At 48.2% G+C, this 17,886-nt stretch overlaps 1 protein-coding gene across 1 annotated transcript in view; it reads left to right on the top strand.

Moving 5' to 3' along the window:
- Positions 1–17,886, top strand: part of SND1 (staphylococcal nuclease and tudor domain containing 1) — a 2,477,133-nt gene that overhangs the window by 179,178 nt on the left and 2,280,069 nt on the right. The window contains exons 8-9 of the mRNA XM_069629563.1: positions 7,701–7,807; positions 10,683–10,773. Of these exons, the coding sequence (XP_069485664.1) occupies positions 7,701–7,807; positions 10,683–10,773 (198 nt within the window). The remainder of the gene's footprint in view (positions 1–7,700; positions 7,808–10,682; positions 10,774–17,886) is intronic.

The raw sequence follows: 17,886 nt of genomic DNA, 5'->3' as shown, positions 1-17,886 counted from the left end.
GTTAGATTTCCTGTAAAGAAAAGTGCAGTTCACTAATCCTATATCCCCCGTTTCTAAGTGGAATCGTGTTCATTGATTTCTTTTGGGAAACTGGACATAGGCTTAGGACTTGCGAACCACCCGTCTGGACTTGGAATGCAAGAAACCGTGCCGGGCAGCGAAGGATTCTTGAACAATAGTATTCACCTTTGAATTGTCTGCATTTTCTGCAGGAGGCTCATTGGCCGCTGTTGCTAGGCTTCTTCTGATAGTTGAGGTCACTGTGATAAAATTACTTCGGCAACTCAGAAGTAGGATAAGTAGTGACTAATCTACCTATACAGTCCCTACAGTACTGCTAACCAAAAGTGATGCCAATTATAAAGGTAAAACACACACAGCTAAGAAGGATACCTTTTATCTTTTTTGGCAATGGAGGGGCCAAGCAAGGCTATGTAAGAGGTGGTTGCGAAGGGGATCTAGTAGTAACCCAAACAGCAAAAGTGTACAACAGTTCTGAAATATGTCCGATATAGGTGCTATAAAATATATACTTGTACACATTTATTGTAAATTTAACTCAACTCTAAAAACCTACCCCTGTAAAGGATGAGAAATGTAGGATATAATGGTGCAAGCACTCGGATGCTTAGCAGGGAGGAAAAGGCAAGAAGTGCAACAAAGAGTTAAGATATGCTTTTTTTTCCCAACATTCTTTTTATTTGATTTTGTCAAAAAAAAACATACTGTTTCACATGCATTCATTTACATATTGCATAATCATACGAAATGAGCATGAAATCGTAACATGAACTGAACAAAATTAGGCGGGGCGTTTCTTATGCGGTGAGCAGTTTACGCCACCCTGTAAACATAAACCGAACATGGCCAGGTGGGAGTAATGAGGTAGGAGGGGGGCAGTCCCGTGGGACCGTCTCTCGGGTAAGCTGTAGTTCTTTGGGGAATTTATTTAGCTGATCAGTTGACTTATGCAGCAAGGCGATAGTTGGAATTGGATTGGGGCTGAGTGTCACCAAGTTCGTATTGTCTTCTGCTGTATTTCAGCCTGGGTTGGTGGCCGTTGGATTGGGGGGGTCTGTGTCTTTACGGGTCGCGGGGCTTGCCTGTGGGTTATTTTAGTCATCTTTGTCCATCCAACGGAGGGTGGGCGGTCTTCTTGCCATTCCTGGGTACTGGTCCGCATAATCTAGGAAGGGGGCCCAGATGTTGAATTTGTTTCTGTTCCCTAGGCGGATTGCGGTTATTTTCTCTGCGGCTGCGATGTCCCAGCATTTGGACCACCACATGCTCACGGCCGGGCCCTCAGGATGTTTCCATAATCTTGCTATTGCTATCTTCGCTGCCGTGAGAAGTTGTGTGCACAGGCCTGTCAGGTTGCCGTAGAGTGGGAATTGGCCCTCTCGTGTGCTGCCCAGCAGGACTATTCCTGGGTCCCATGGGATCGTCAGTCCCGTGATTTGCCTAATTAAGTCCAGTATTTGATCGATCTTGGGCAGGACCAGAGTAGGTGAAATAGCGTGCCTGTGCCTGTGTCTGTGCACCCTCTCCAACATAGTGGGGAGATAGTTGGGTTGCTCTTGTTCAGAATTTCTGGGGTTAGGTACCATCTGTAGCAAGTTTTAATTGCCCTTTCCTTGTTGGCGACACATTTTGAGCTCTTCTGCATTCTGGTCCAGATGTGTCCCCATTCCTCCCCATCGATCGGTCTGCCAATGTCCTTCTCCCACTTTTTCATGTATGCCCCTGTTTGGTCGGGATCCGTTCTGTCCAGCAGGCCGTATAGGGCTGATGTTTTCCCTCTGGAGGGGGTCGTTTGGAGCGTTTGTTCCAGCGTCGTCAATTCTCTGCAGCCCTGAGTTCTCATAGGCTCATGTGAGAGCCAGTGTCAGATTTGTGAGTAGCGGAATCGCTCTGTTTCCGGTACCCCAAATTTTGCTTTGCATTCTTCGAAGGTTAATGGGGTGCCCTCCTCGTAGAAGTCTCCCACGTGCTTTAGCCCTCCGGATTTCCAGAGGTTGAAATTATTGGGTGTTATGCCGGGGGTGAAGTCCGGGTTGTCCCAGATCGGCGTTAGAGGGCCGGTCGTGTTTCCTCGGTTCCATCGCCTGCCCGCTTTCCTCCAGCTCTCAACTGTATTCTTGATAGCGGTTAGGGGTCCCTCCCTGGGGGGGTCAATTGGTCTGATATGTGGGAGCGCTTCTAGGGGGCTTTGGCACCAGTCCTCTAATTTCACCCAGCGGGGTCTGTTGGTGGATGGGTCCCAGGTGAACGCTGGTGCCAGCTGGGCGGCCAGGCAGTATCTTTCTATCTCCGGGGCCCCCAGGCCTCCCGCTGCCTTAATTCTTGTCATCACCCTCCTCGCTATCCGCGGCTTCTTGTTCTCCCAAATGAATTTAATGATATTTGTTTGGAGCTTCAGCAGGTCCTTCTTTGGGACGGAGATTGGGAGGGCTTGGCAATAGTAGAGCAACCTTGCTACCAGGTTCATTTTAACTGCTGTTATTCATCCCAGCCAGGACACTTCTTGCTTTTGCCATCTTACTAGGTCCTTTTGGAGCTCCTTAAGTAGCGGGGGGAAGTTCAGCTTATACGCTTCTATTTTCTGTGGGATCTTCACTCCCAGGTAAGTGAAATGTGAGGTAGTCATTGGATGGGGTGACTGCTAGCTAAAGATTTTATCGTGCCACTTGGTATGTTGATTCCCAGGGCTGTGGATTTCTCGAGGTTAATTGAGAATCCAGATGCTGCTCCGAAGTTGGCCAGTTCGATCCAGAGTGCTTCCAGTGATGACTTTGGCTTGGTCAGGGATAACAGAACATCGTCAGCATATAGCGCTATCTTGTATACCTCTCCTTTGATCGATAGCCCGCTTATTGCGGAATTTTGGCGCACTCTGGTGAATGGTTCCATGTACAGAGCAAAGATAAGCGGGGACAGCGGGCAGCCCTGTCTCGTGCCACTGGAGATATGAATTCTGGGTGATTTGTTGCCATTTATTCTTAGTGCTGTGGAGGGGTGTTGGTAATTAGCCAGGGTCCATGTTGGGAACTTGGGGCCAACGCCCAGACGCTTGAGGGTTTCCTCTATGTACCCCCAGTCTAACAAATCGAACGCTTTGTTTGCGTCTAGGGACAGGACTTCCATTTGCTCGCCCGATCTCCCTGCCGATTCAATGATATTTAGGATGTGCCTGGTGTTGTCGAAGGTACTTTGCCCTGGAATAAATCCCGTCTGATCTGGATGGATCCGCTCTGGGAGATGTTTAGCCAGTCTGCTTGCTAGAATTTTCGAGAAGATTTTTGCATAGTTATTCAGCAATGTGATAGGCCTATATGAGGAGCTGAGCTCCGGGTTTCTTCCCGGCTTTAGTAGCAGAACCGTTAGGGACTCCTCCATAGATGGGGTGATGCAACCTAATTCCAGAAAGGAGTTGTACAGTGAGGCCAGACGAGGGGCCAGAATATGGGAGACTTTTTTATAAAATTGGGCGGTCAGGCCGTCTTGGCCTGGGGTTGTATTTTTCAAGAGTCGAATGGTTTCCGCTACTTCCTCCGCCGAGACTGGTAGTTCTAAAGAGTCGAGCTCGGGTGCAGAGGGTGTCGCCGGAATAAGCGCAGATATTGGGCTTGTGCTTCTTTGCTTGTAGCCGGGCCTGACATGATTCCTGTGTGATGTTTGGTGAGGATCTCCACTTTGTCCGCTTCCGTGCAGTAAAGCCTTCCTCTTTGGTCTCAAAGTGCTAGTATCTTGTTTCGGGCGTGTAGTTTTTCCAGTTTCTGGACCAACAGACGGTTGGCCTTGTTGCCGACTCAGTCACCCCGAGGGCAGCTCCCCACCTGGCTCGCTGGGCTCCGCTTTGCGCTCCGCTCTCTGCTGTGCTCCATGGGACTCATGGAGCCGCTTGCCGCGTCAAGCATGAGGCTGCCGGGTGCCGAGCCAGTCACCCCGAGGGCTGCTCCCCACCTGGCTCGCTGGGCTCAGCTTTGCTGTACTCCACGGGGTTCGCTGAGTGGCTTGCCACGCTGAGCAGGAAGCCGTCGGGTGCCGAACAAGTCACCCCGAGGACCGTGCCCAGGACGTCAAGATCGAGTCCCTTTCCCTTAGCCTCCTACCGCGGCTCTCCCTCCAGGGCGCCGGACCGCCGGGCGCCGATGTAGTCGCCCCGATGGCAGCGCTTCGCCGGGCCGGGCTGACAGTCGTGCTCCGTAGCCGAGGATTGGCCTGCGCTCCCGCTCCGGGATCGCTGAGCCCCAGGGGTTTGCAATCCAAGAGTCACGGTGCTCTGCTATCCGCTCCGCATCGGTTCCAAGGACTACCAGGGTCCGATGGCTGCCATCTTGTGTGCGGGCTCCCGCTTTCCCCCTTCACCGCCGATTCCACGGAATTGCTTCAGTTCCCCAGCCCGCAACGGGACCGGGGCTAGTGCAAAATATGCGGAGAGGATTCCGCCATCAGATACACCGCTCGTGTGTGCTGCGTTGGTGAAGAGAGATCCGCATTTTCAGCGGATGCGTGGCGACAGCCGGAGCTCTCGCGGAGCCGTACCGACCATTTTGGCTCCAAGCCACGCCTCCTAAAATATGCTTTTTAATGAAAAAGGTGCAAAGGGACTTGGTCCACCCTGGACCCAGGGGACGGAGGGTCAGTTGAAAGTATGTTCAGTGGTTGAACCGGTCTTCAAGCTTTTGTGCCTGTGGGTAGAATCTGTTTCCGGGGTGGCAAGTAGTGTTGATCCTAGGGGGTGAGTAAGATTAAAGGGATCAATGTGATCACTTTGAATACTGAAGGCCAAAATGCCGAACTCCTCTTTAAAACCATTTCACTGCATATATGTGGTTAGACCCCCCAGCAGCCCTCATACCCCACATTATCACCCTAACCCACCCCTCTACATATATGCAGTGAAATGTAGCATTTTAAATTCGGCATTTTGGGCTTTGGTATTTTCTGTCGTGCAGTAATGGGGTGATACAGATTTAAAGTGGGTATTCTGTGCAGTTGGAAAGAAACCGTTGAGTGATGCATGTTGAATGGGGTCACCGAATGCAGTTTGACAGTTGGGCATTTCGAAACGATAAGTACTGCTGTTTTTGGGGGCTGGTGACTGGTCTGAGTCGAGCTGCAAAGTTAAGTCCTGGCGGTTCGATGCTTGCTTCGATGTAGCATTTCGAAGTCTGCATGGGGTGCTGGTGCTGGACAAGTAGTGAGGCTCTGCTGGGGCGATGTGATATTGAGTGGTTGGATGATGCAAGCAGTGCGATTCAAAGATTGAGTGCCAAAGGCAGGACTAGCGGATACTTCTGGTTTGAATGTGGCGATCATGGCTCGAATGCAGCTAGATGGTTTAGGTGCAGTGAAAATGGAGATCCTGGCTGTTCGGGTATTCAGGATGCTTTGAAACCCACTAAATGGGGGTACTAGGGTGAAGCATTTCTGGTTCTGTTCTCCAGCCTGGGCTGGGGCTTACAAGCAGAGAGGCAAGTCCTGGTCCTTTGCAAGGATCACTCCTAATGTGCCCTGGCAGTGGGTAGGGAACAGAGCTTGCCTCTGAACACTCCACAATGGCTGAGGGCCTTGGAAAGATCACATTTTCCAAGAGGCTCAGATCAATTCTTTTGAATTGTCCAAAAGTGAATCAAAGGAGAAGGAGAACCTCGTTTATAGGCAAAAGTGCACAGGGCATTTTACAAAATCAAGCCTGCTTTAAGGGGTCCAATCTCTGTCCCTGCCTGTTTGTATCATACACAAACATACCCAAAGTGCTTAGTGCCAAAGGAAGTGACAACAGAAGGAGCAATAGAAAAAAGATGGTGCAATCATTCTCCACCTTTGCTTAATTCCTCTGACTAAATTAACCGTGCCCCTTCTCAGATTCATAGCATCAAAGGCCCTTTGGTATGCAACACCCTGGTGTAGGTTCTGTTTTCCAGGACAGCTCCTGCTAAGGGGCTATCCTCCTGGGGACATAGTTTCCAGCTCCAAGTCTAGACTGTCTCCATACACTGAGGAAGTGTAGTCCCCAGAGGATGCAAGCCAACCAATCTTCAGAACTGAGAGGAACCCCCTCAAGCTGGGTTGTGCCCACCAGTCCAAAGGAGGGAATAGTCTGGTCTTCCCTGTTGATTAGACTGCAAAACAGTGCTGTGGCCAATGCATGTCACATCAGACGTCCTGCAGCTTACCCGTCGTTTCACATTGGATTGACTTCAGTGGTGGTGGTCTTAATTAATGGCTCCAGATCTCCTTGTAGCTACAATTCATGGACTGGAAGAACCTAGCAAACCAATAGAAGATCCTTCTAACAGAATGTCTGTCAAATGCTGGACGACAAGTTCCTCCAGTAAATGACATCACCCTAGCTGGAATGCATTTTGGTGGCCAGACAGGGTTGCTGCCTAGTCTTAGCCAGCTTTAACACCTACTGGATCCTCCATGTGCTTCTTGCAAAAACCCTTTGAAAGTGCATGTTCATGTACTCCCTGGGAAATTGACCACAAAGTATGTGCATCCAGGAACAGGACTGAAAACCACGAGTAGTAAGTAGTCTGCTTGAGTATAGTGTCACTCCTAAGGCAGCCCTCCTGTAAAAATGGTGCACAGTACTGCACCTTTAGAAAGTGCACAGGTAACCCTGGATGGTGTCCCATTGAAGTTAGTGGTTGAAGGATTAAGAAAAATCTTTCCTGATGGATATCCAAAGGAGAAAGGAGGCATCTGATGGTAGCGGAGTTCAAAGAGATGACGTGAGAAGGTAGGAGGCAATCCATTAGAGGGCAGTATACCAAATTCCTAGGTCAGCCAGGGTCTGAATGGGATGTGATCCTGAAGGAGGATGAGAATTTACAATGATTTACAGATTTTGGAACATTGGAGATATGGGGAAGGGCTGTTTATGTAGAGTGCCGGTTGTGAAATCTGCACTGGAGTCATTGAGGTCATTTCTATCCAGTTAGGTGGAGATTGTGTTGTAGATTTGCCGATACAGGGTTTTTGAACCGGGATGGAGAAGAGATGCCGGTTCATAGCAGGATTGTTGGTCTTTTTGAAGCTGTGTAGAACAGTAGATACTCTGAAGAAAGATTAAAGCGGAGGAGCGCTTGGCCATAGGCAAGAGGCTGAATGTTCTTGGTTTGACATCCAAGTGTCGACAGCAGTGCAAGATGATTTGTTTGTCTTTAGTTTGGGTGCCAGTTCAGTGGTGGTAGGGTAGGTGGAAAATGATGGTAATAGGAGGAGTGCGAAGATGGCTTATTTCAAGGCTACACAGGGAAATGTGCTGGTCGCCGTTTTAGACCTTATTTTCTGCATAAGTTAAACAAATGGGACTCTTGGCGTTCGGAACGTATTACCAACTTGCATAGCCCCCATTTAACAACCAGAGATCCAGTTACCCATTGCCAAATTGGCGCATGTAGTTCAGTCGTTTGTCAATGCAGAAGCATTAACCACCAATTGAAGTCACTGCCCATCCCCACAAATGGCCACTCGACTTAACTGGCTCCTTTTCATAAACTGGCCTCCTGATTGTGTTAATTCGCTCACTGTGCACCCTTTGTGGACCCCAACATTTTAGGCAGACATGTCTTGAAAAAACAGATGAATGAGATGATGAAGATACATGTGAAGGGCGGAAAGCTCAGGAAGGACGTGCAAAATGAAATGAGTTAATGTTGCTGAAATGTGATCTGTTTTTATTTCAGAACGGGAACATCACCGAACTGTTGCTAAAGGAAGGTTTTGCTCGTTGTGTGGATTGGTCCATCGCCATATACACCCAGGGAGCAGAGAAGTTGCGAGCTGCTGAAAGGTAAAGCAGGTGCTGCGCTTTTAAAATGTGTGAATTTCAGAAGTTAATATTCAGATTGTCATTCTTGTGGTTGTGAAATGTCACTTCCACTCATTTGTGATGTGTTCCTTTAACCAAATTACAGTAATTCTGTGCTTAAAATTAGCTGCACAAATGTAACAAATATATATTTTCCTAACCTGATGCCAATATAGACCAGACTTGAACATAATATATCACCTAGCTTCCTGTCAACCCATACACTGCACAAGGGAACACGTCTGCTAGCGACTACATATTTGTAAACATTACAGGGGAGACACAAACCTACCATTTTAGTGGTTGGTAGTCCGAGTACAACCTATGCCCTTAATGTTGGAGACTTAGGTGGCACTTTGTGAGGGCACACTTCTGTCAATGAGAAGTGAAGGCTAACCTTGTCAGATGAGAGCATACTGCCTGTGGCCGGGGGCAATCTTTTTAGAGCAAGAGTTTAACAATTGGGTTCAAGGTCTTGAATCAAAACTCTTATAAACCCATATGAGAACTACAGCCATCAGATAAAATGATGCAGTGGCAACATTGGTATTTTGGGGTTTTTCTGTAGCCAACTTAATGAATGCAGATGTGCAGGATTTTCCAGAATCAGTCTGCTTTGGAAAATAATCCTGGTGAAAGGTTTTTCCCACTTGGCCCAGGCCCTGTCAAGTAGCCCTAGTTGTAGAAGTCTTGATTCCCAAAAATACATGTATGCAGAGTGCTAGGCCATTGGCCATCCCCACACCTGCTCTTATCACTCGCAATAAGAACCCCTGAGCCTACAAATGCTGAAGGCAGTGTAGGTTCTGGTGTAAGCACTCCCCCACAACCCTTATACCTGCTTGTCTGACTGCTTTTGCATACAAGCAGTGTGGGATTTGGAGTTGAAGGACAGAAGAGACATCAAAGCCCTACTCATCTTATTCTCTTTTGAAATATGACTTTTGAACTGTTGGTGTGAAAAGCCCAACACTGCACGGGGACCAGGCCAAGTGTCCTAGTGTACCAGCCCCCACAAGATGTAAAGGCAGAGACGACCAACATGGAAAACTGAAATAAATGGCAATGCGTTTTATATAGAACCATTGTCCACGTCTCTGGAGGATAGCTCGGGGGCAACATTCTCGTTTTGGAAGCAAGACTACACAGAGCAACAGATTTGATCCCTAGTTCCACGCTTCGAAACCTCTGGGTATTAAGCGTGTTACAAATAACCAATGACGACATGTCAACCTCTTGTCTATTACTGCCTTTACTATTAGGTTGGGCAGGGGTCAGGGGATAAGAGGCACTGGATCTGCCCTGCCTTCTAGTGTGATTATCACTTTCCATTTAAATGCTACCTCCATGGATGTAGTTAACAGTTGCCTGAAGAGTTAATGTTAAAGGACACTTGTACCGTGCACGATCACCACCAAAGTGGTCCCCTGGCGCTCTGGCGGCTCTGAAAAAGGGGAGCAGAGGGGGTGGGTTAGTGGGAATAAGCTGGAAAAGGGCTAGAGAGCAGTGATGTGCTGTTGGCAGCCTCAGCCCGGTGGGTCTGTTGGCTGGGCTTGGGGTGTTTTATGGTCCGTAGTCATGTGCTGTTGTGCAAGTCTGTGTGGTTTGTTTTGTTGCATTGTTGTGAAGTTTGTGCGGATTGCTGCGTTTTAGGCTTGTGGTTGTGTTTGGTTATAGTTTGAGAGGTGTATGCAGAGGGATGGAATTGTTGGTTGGTTAGTTGGCATTGCTGTCCTTGTAATTGTGGGATTCCATCTAGGTGCGGTACATGCCAACAGTCACATTTCTATCTAGATTCGACACAAGCTAGGTTCATAATTCTAAGTGTTGTGCATGCTAAGAATCACATTTCTATCTAGATGCGACGCGAGCTAAAGTTCAGAATTCTAAATGTGGTGCATGCTAAGAATCACATATGTTAACAATCATATTTCGGAAATTCCGTCTGAGTGTGGCATATGCTAATCATTCTATCTAGATGCAGCGCGGGCTAAGCATGAGAATTCATCTAGGTGTGGCATATGCTAACAATCACATTTCTGTCTAGATTTGGCGCAGACTAATCTTTGTGGTTCTCTCGGGGTATGGTACTAGTTAAAACTATACTGCAGGCAGTGTTGGGAGTCCAGCGATAATAGGTTTAGGCTGGTGGTCACATCTCTCTAATAATGCATGGTGTAGGTCTGTAGCAGTCTAGGCCATTGAAAGGTAAGTTAGAGTGGCATGAGCTTTCTGGAGTAGAGTAATTGCTCTACCCCCCACCCATGCCAGCACTTAGTTTTGTCGATGTCTGATGGCTTCATTGGCTTCCACTGCTGACACCTGCAGACACATCTTGGAGCCGCCCTTGTAAGAGCCGCCCTTTGCCTTGGGGCCCTTAGCCGGAGGGGGCTGCCGGGCAGAGGGCTGCCCTGGGAAGATGGATGATGAAGGTCGAGATGGCCAATCAGAGCGGGGCAAGCCGGGAGGGGATGCAACCAGGAAGGGGGAGTGGGGAGGGAGAGGACGGTAGCTGGCAGCTGCAAGGGCCCTGGGGGGGGGGGGGCATCAGCAAGAGAAGAAGGCCCGGAGTGGCCTAAATAAACTTTTTACTCACCGTGCATCCACTGGGGAATGTGTACCATGTATCCTGAATGGTTGGATCCCTTGCTGTTGGTAAGGATATTGTGCTGGTACACATTAGCATACACAACAGCAGACACTGGAACCATATTTGGTATAAAGGGGTAGGCTCACCGTAGGTGCTCATTAGGGTTTATACACAGCTTGCTTCTGTAACTGGTGTTCTAGCAGACTCTGAAAAGAAGCCTCCTTGGCAAAATGCGGACCCAAACTTTACCCTGTCTTGTATTTATAGGCATGCCAAAGAGCGCAAGCTGAGGATGTGGAGAGATTATGTGGCTCCAACAGCAAACATGGATCAGAAGGACAAGCAGTTTGTTGCCAAGGTGAGTACTCTGAACTGCTTGTACCGAGTGAATATATGATGCCTCATTGAGTTAATGGTGAAATACTGGCTTTACTGGTCTAGTATATTTCCCTACTGCTTTCTTTCGATAACAGCATTACAGCTCGAGATGCTAGTTTGCTGACTGCCACAGTGGCAGTACTTTGTGATTTTAAAAAAAATGTAACGTTTTGCTGCTCAATGCCTAATGTATCGACTTATAAGGACTTGAAATGTAATTGTCTTGTAGATGTATTTGTACCATTGGACTGTGAGGGTTTGGACTGGACACTTGCCTGTTTTGTACTTTTCATGCTTTAGGAAGAGGTGTAAAGTACTGGTGTGATCGGGTTTACAGGAAAGGAGTGTCAAGGGAACTTCTGTGGTTTGTCTTGTGTATAAGTTGCATTTAACCCCAGGAAGGTAATGTGTGCCGCCTTTGGGCCCTTTAAAGTTCACACATGAAATCTGGCTGCAGGTCATCCGAGTGAGGTAGAACTGGGAAAATGTATTTAAATTGTATGAGCTGCCGTGAAATGAGTGCTCAGTCATTGATAAAACCCTTCATGTTGGCGTGTTAGCTGTTATGTAAATGCTGCTAGTTTTGGCCTGTATTAGAGAGAGATAGAGAGAATATCCATGTCCAATTAATGGGGTTTCTTCGAACTCCTTTCTTGAATCAAATTGGACTTCTCTGCCAGGTAATGATGTGGCCCACCTTATGGCGTGGTGGATGCAACCGGTGCATTTTTGGTCAATGTCTGAGTTCAGTTTAGAAAGCAGTAGATGCATTATTTATCTATATGCCGTGATTTCTAGCCCACTGGCACTGTATTGAGATCAACACGATTACTGAGTTTCTAACATGTACTATTGTTTCTCGCAAAAAACACATGAGCAACTGTCTCCAATCCAGTATTGTGCAGAACACTTTTTCACTTTTTACTCACTTGCCCCGGAGTTGTATTTGTTGGCTAAGAGGCCTGTGATTTTTACTTTATTTTAATAGGCATTATGATGAAGTATGAATTGTTGCTGCACTTGCACTTTTGCTCGGAATAACTGTTTAAAATTCTAGAACTAACTGATTAGCCGCAATTGGTTTATAAACAAATATGCATTAGTAACTTATCAGTCTTTTGAGGCAAAACCACTTTAAGATGGTGCTTCCGTTTAGCGAGACATCCAAATCATGTGCACTGTTGGTGATGGGACAAACCAGACACGTTGTCTATCATGCACCAGGTTCGGCGTTTAATCTGCTTAGATTAACATGCTTGGCAAAGGCCTGCCATCTAATAACGTGTGACGTATTGCATATTCTTTCGAATTTGAAAAAAGTGGTGTTGAAAGAGGTGTACCTGTAAAACTATCCCTACTCTACGTGTATGAGTACCCATGATCCTTCACACAAACGTCCTCCAATAGTTTTTTCCACCATTAAGGTTGGATACTAAACGCAGTGTGTCCGCTGTCGAGTGACAGTCATCGAACCAATGCCTAAGCTCCCTGAAAACTGCAGCCGAGCACAGAGACGAGATTGCTTTGGTTGAATGCCAAAAGTCACAACACATTCAAAAGGCGGTGCAGTTGGGAGAATGGGGGACGGCAAAAATGTCTTGGTCTGAAAATTGCGAGAATACCTTTAACCCACCATTGCAGATTTACATACACCTGTTCAACTTAGCTCGTCTGTTCCAAGCCACCCAAATGGAGAACTCCTTTTGCACATGGTGCAAAGTAACTTCCCTTGGAACGACACCCACCATGTGTTCAGTTTCTTTCCAGGGGACCATGATGACTCACGGTGCAAGGCCTGTAAACTCTTCAAGCCAAAAATGTTGAGCGTCATATGAAAAGGTGGGCAGTCTATGCTGTGCAGGTGGAGAAGAATCTGGATGAGTCCACTGCTACTGTGGAAGACCTTGAGGCGGAGGGAACTGGCACCGGCTTTAGAAGCAAAGCTGAAGAGCAAGAAAAAGGATACTTCTATTGGTTCCTCAAAGCAGCCCCCCAGATCTTTAGGGCCTATGTCGGGTTGTGCTGTGGAGACAACCCCCAACGTCCATAAGGCTGCACAAGACCTCAGCCCCAAATGAAACACATTTGTCCGATGTCTCCAATTCAACACCGAAAGTGAAAATTGCAGAATGGAACAATGCCCAAATAAAGGCTGTTGACCGATCAGGCCGGGGAGAGAGAAACTGAAGGGGTTTGGACATCTCATCGAAGCCGAATTCAAAGACAACTGACCTCTTTTTGAAGTCAAGCAGGTACAAACATACTCCGAAGGACTTTGTGTCGAAGAAAACACACATGGGTACAGCATTTAGTTAAGGTAACACATCTGTGGAAGTTAAGGGTAGTCTTCTGACTTGCACAAGAAGGGTTCCACAGGTTTATCAGACTCGGAGGAGTTAGACCTCCACACAACCACAGGGAATTACATGGTCAGAAGATATATTCCCCAGCCCTTTAGGTACATTTGAATACTTCATGAAATTTTGCAACAAGCTTCCCACTAAAAGCAGAGCTTCTTTCAGGTTTCAACAAAAACATGTTTAAAATATTTCTACCAAAAGGAGATACTAGAGGATGACCAAGTGGAGATTTACTCGGAGGAGACTTGAAGAGGAAATTGTTAACATAGATTGATACTTGATGTTTGCACCTTCCCACCTCCAGAGATGAGCCCCCTACGTCCTCTTCACCTACAGAGCACCAACTCTTGTATGCTGACCCCTTAAAGTGCAGCAGCAAGATTAATATACAAATGGAGGAACTGTGACTTTGAGGAAGTATGCCAGCCATTGTTAAAAAGCATTCAGAGATTTATACCATTGACCAACCTGGTACAGACTATGCCAATCATCCCTAGAATAGAAAAAGTAGAGATCAGCACCTACTGATCCCTTATGCGTAGGAGGCCTGCACAGGGTGGATTCCCTAGTAGCAACGACTAGGAAGAGCGGTGAGGCACCTCAATCTAGAAGTGAATTCCCATCAAATAAAGCAAAATACTGAGCTTTTCACATTTAAGATCACAATATATGTGATCTTAATGTTATATGTATTCTGTTGTTAAAATGTAAAGCATTTTGGATTGAAGCACTATAAACACAATAAATACAAATACAATATATACAAGCTTTTATTTGACACATCAACTAAAATCATATTTCGCCAAAACTAAAAGAAAACCTAAATCCTTTAAAGGTGCCAAAGTGACATGACTTGCGTGATGCCCAAATTAACATATAACTACAGGTGCTGCCGGCTTACAGGAGTTCAGTCCACCCCCTGACTTTGCAGATTAATCATCCAACTGAGAGTTGACTTCCATACTCTAAACTGAGATTATTGCAGCCATACTGCTATCATTCGAGCAGTACTTGCCAAAATAACCTGATTTGAATACTTACGTAATTATGAACTAGATGCTTCAGATAACACGGACATTACCCAAGGCTTCACAAGACGTTAGTATGTCTATCTCCACTAAGTTGTCAGAATTGCAGATTCTGCTTAAAATCTTTTGTGTTCCAATACTGGGAACTTGTGCTGGCAATGTGGGGAGGTGGCCAGGTCTTAATAGTATAAACCTCCTTAATTCCCCCGAAGGGCGTAGTTCCAGATAGTTTTGCATCCTGGTTGGATTATGGCCTAACCTAGAAAACTCAAATGTTTGCACGGTTAAGTTGTACTGATTAGTATCGCCCCATACTCCGTCCCCTTTCCTCCATACTGTATGGGCAACCCTCGCTAGGGACGGGAGACGTAACCTTTTTCCCCTTTAAATTTAGAGGTGTGTGGGGGGTGTGGCCCTGGGAGCATGCGCTTCCCTGATTCTGCCCACCGGTGCCACTCCCCAGTCCTCTTTTCCACTTCGATGGGAGCAGACTGCTTTCACCAGCGCTCCTGGGTTTGGCTTCGGCCTTGTAATTCCACGCGCTCTTCCCTGGAAACTGTCTTTTGGATTTTAATCTGGTACTCAGTCCTCTGGCACCATGCTCCTCCCCGGCGCAGGTCGACGTCATTGGGCTTCAGCAGGTGCCCAGCCTGCAAAATGCTCTTCCCTGGGTCCGCCCCCACCCCCCCATGCTCTTTGCCTCAGCTGCCTTGGCCCCACAACGGCTGAGATGGTTGTACTGCGTGTGACACACCGCACGCTTTGAAGAACAGGTTAGCTCGGTGGAGAGAGCTCTTCGAAGGATCATCTCCAGAGGACTTGAACTTCGTTGAGCACAAGTCAAGGCCCAAGGTAGGGCCATTGTTTTAAACTGCACTTCTCAAAGGCGACTTCCTCCCAAGGAAACGCCCGAGCGGGATGGAACATTCAGGTTCTAACACCAGCACAGGTATAGAGGCTGCTTCAGCTACGGGCCGCCAGGCCGAGGGGGTCAGTCGATCTTGCCGGTGAGGTCGCTGAGGGACCGCAAGGTTTTTACCAGGTGTCCACCCAAGGGGCTACGCCCTACTACCGGACAAATGTCTGAGGGGGTGCCTGTATGCAGCAGTACCGGCGATACAGCCGAGGGCAAGACTCCTACCATGCCCTGGTCCTGAGGTGCAGGGCAGGCCTCAAGCTCCACCGCCAAGAGTTCAGGAGGACGACGGGCCCAGCGCTGCAAGCACCACAACACTGGCATGTGGCATGCAGCCTGACAAAATGGCTGCTCATCTGAAGCCATCCCCCTTCCGGGAGCAGGTAGGGGAATGAGTTTCCAGGAGGGACTGGTCTTCACCAGGTACGTGGCCTACAGCATATCCTTCAGCGTAGTAGGGCAGATACACCCTGCATGCAGCAAGGCAGGCTACGTGCATGCCTCAGCAATCTCTAGGCCCTGCTCCTGGCCCACCAGCCTGTGAGAAATGTGTTTTTTTTTAAGTTACTCACTCCTATGAGGTCCCCTCAGATGGCAACCATCCTTCGGAATGAGATCAGGGACATGCTGCCTCCAGTCCTGCCACTAGCGCCCGCGATCATCCCTCCTATGGGTCCAAGGCCTCAGGGTCCTGCACATCCCCCAGCTTCCTGCTCTGGCCCCCACGGTTCTGGGCTCCCTGCCTCCTGCAGACCAGCCGGTTCTGTACCAGCATCCAAAATAGCCTCCGATTCCGGTCAGCACAACTCTCCCTTCGGCGCCCAGTACCCCTCCACCTGCTCTGGACCAGCAGGACACCCAGGTGGCCACCGATTAGGCAGACCCTGACAGTCTTTGGCCAAGGCATTCTATGAACGACTCCTAGGTCTAGCCGAATACTTCGGGCTCCCACAACCCGAGGTTGAACAACCAGAGGCAGGGTTCCTGGCTGAGGTCCTCACTCTATGCCCTGCGAATAGAACGGGGATTCCGATGCAGAAAGACGTGGCCTTGGCCAAAAAGGGATGGCTTAACCTCCATTTGCTGCAGCCTACCAATCGGTGTCTTGACGCAAAGTACAGGCAATTTGAAGGGGATCCACTCTTGCTGTCGGCACACCCGCAACCACACTGTACATATTTGTATATTTACCCCTGCATAGATATTGACTTTGTATGTATGAAGATTTGTACATTTCTTATTCTGTAATTCTGATTATCTCGATCACTACCTCAATATGTATATTTCTGCAACGTTGTAAGCTTCGAATTATCTTCTGCCTGCGCCCTGTTGCCCCTGGGTAAGGTGCGCCATACAAATAAATAAACAAACAAACACTACTTGGTGATTGCTGCAGCCTCACTCTACTCCGAGCCGCAGTCTTCCTCGGCTACCTAGTCTTCGGTGCTCCTAGGTAAGGAGGAGGTGATCTTGGAGGCATATGGAAAGGTCTATTCCAATGCTTCGCTGCACTTTCGTCAGAAGAATGCAGACGCTATGCACACTGCTGTAAATCAAAGGCTTTGGCGGGGAACGGGTGTGCTTCAAGGCAGAGCTGGCGGAAGCAAAAATGGTGGCGCAGGAAGAGTCCACGGTGGTGCCTATAGACTCGGGCTCTGCCATCTGCATTGCTACGTACATGAGGACTTCCTGGCTACAGGCTACCAAGTTCAACCCGGACATCCAGGAGCATATATTGGACTGTCCATTCGAGGGTGGCAACCTTTTTCGTTCCACCACCAATGAGGAGCTTAATGAGAAAAACAGTTCCCAGACTGCAAAATCCTCATTGAAGTCCACATCCAAGACCTACAGCCAGGCGCACCAGCAGTCCGACAAAGGGCGGGCCTTTGGTGGGTTCTGGGGCTTCCAGCAACAAAGGACAAGACAGCCGGACAGGTCTCAAAGTCGGCACTGCCGCAAATAGCATAAGGCAGAGAATAAGGGCTTCTTTCAGTCCCCCTCCTCCGCCTCAGAAGGAAAGATGGCATGATACTCCCCTCCGGGTCCATATGTCCCCAGTGTGGAGGTGATGCTAGGGCAGGAGAGGAAAGAAGTCCAGCTTCCCATAGGGGTATGGGCTTCTGCTCACAGATTTTCACCATACACAAAAAGAACTTGGCTGGCCTGAGAGTTGTTGGACCTTTCCATCTTGAACCTTTCCCTTTCTTTAAAAGTTCAAGATAGTTACACCAGCGCTTATTGTGACTACACATGCAAGGGAGACTGGATGTGCTCCCTGGATCTGAAGGATGCGTATCTACAAGTCCCTATTTGGCAGCCTCCTCAGTCCTTTCTGAGGTTCAGGATCATGGTCTTTCATTTCCAATGCAAGGTTCTACCCTTTGGCCTCAACTTGGCCCCCAGGGTTTTGAGCAGACATGTGAATGCGGTGGCAGCCCTTCTCAGGGCACAGGGTCACTACGTCTACCCATACCTAGACTGGCTCGTCATGGCGCGACCTTTGGTGGCAGTCCATCACACCGCCTCCGCCCTCATGAATATTCTACATGAATTGGGATTTTCCATCCATCTCAAGAAGTCTCAGCTGGAGCCTACTCATGTCACATTCTTATGCCTCATCTGGAATACAAGCTCCGAGAGAGTATTCCCGTTGGAGCACAAGTTATCAGCCATCAAGAGGGACATGGGGCATTTTCTCAGCAGGCCTACGACCTTGGCATGGTGGTACCAACACCTCTTGGGGATCATGTTGGCATGTCTACTGGCAGTGCCTTACTCCAGGCTCA

The sequence above is a fragment of the Ambystoma mexicanum genome, chromosome 12, assembly GCF_040938575.1.
Source record: "Ambystoma mexicanum isolate Mex_15411 chromosome 12, UKY_AmexF1_1, whole genome shotgun sequence".
Classification (NCBI taxonomy): Eukaryota; Metazoa; Chordata; class Amphibia; order Caudata; family Ambystomatidae; genus Ambystoma; species Ambystoma mexicanum.
The sequence above is the reverse complement of the archived record's forward strand: the minus strand, read 5'-3'. Positions and strand labels throughout refer to the sequence as shown.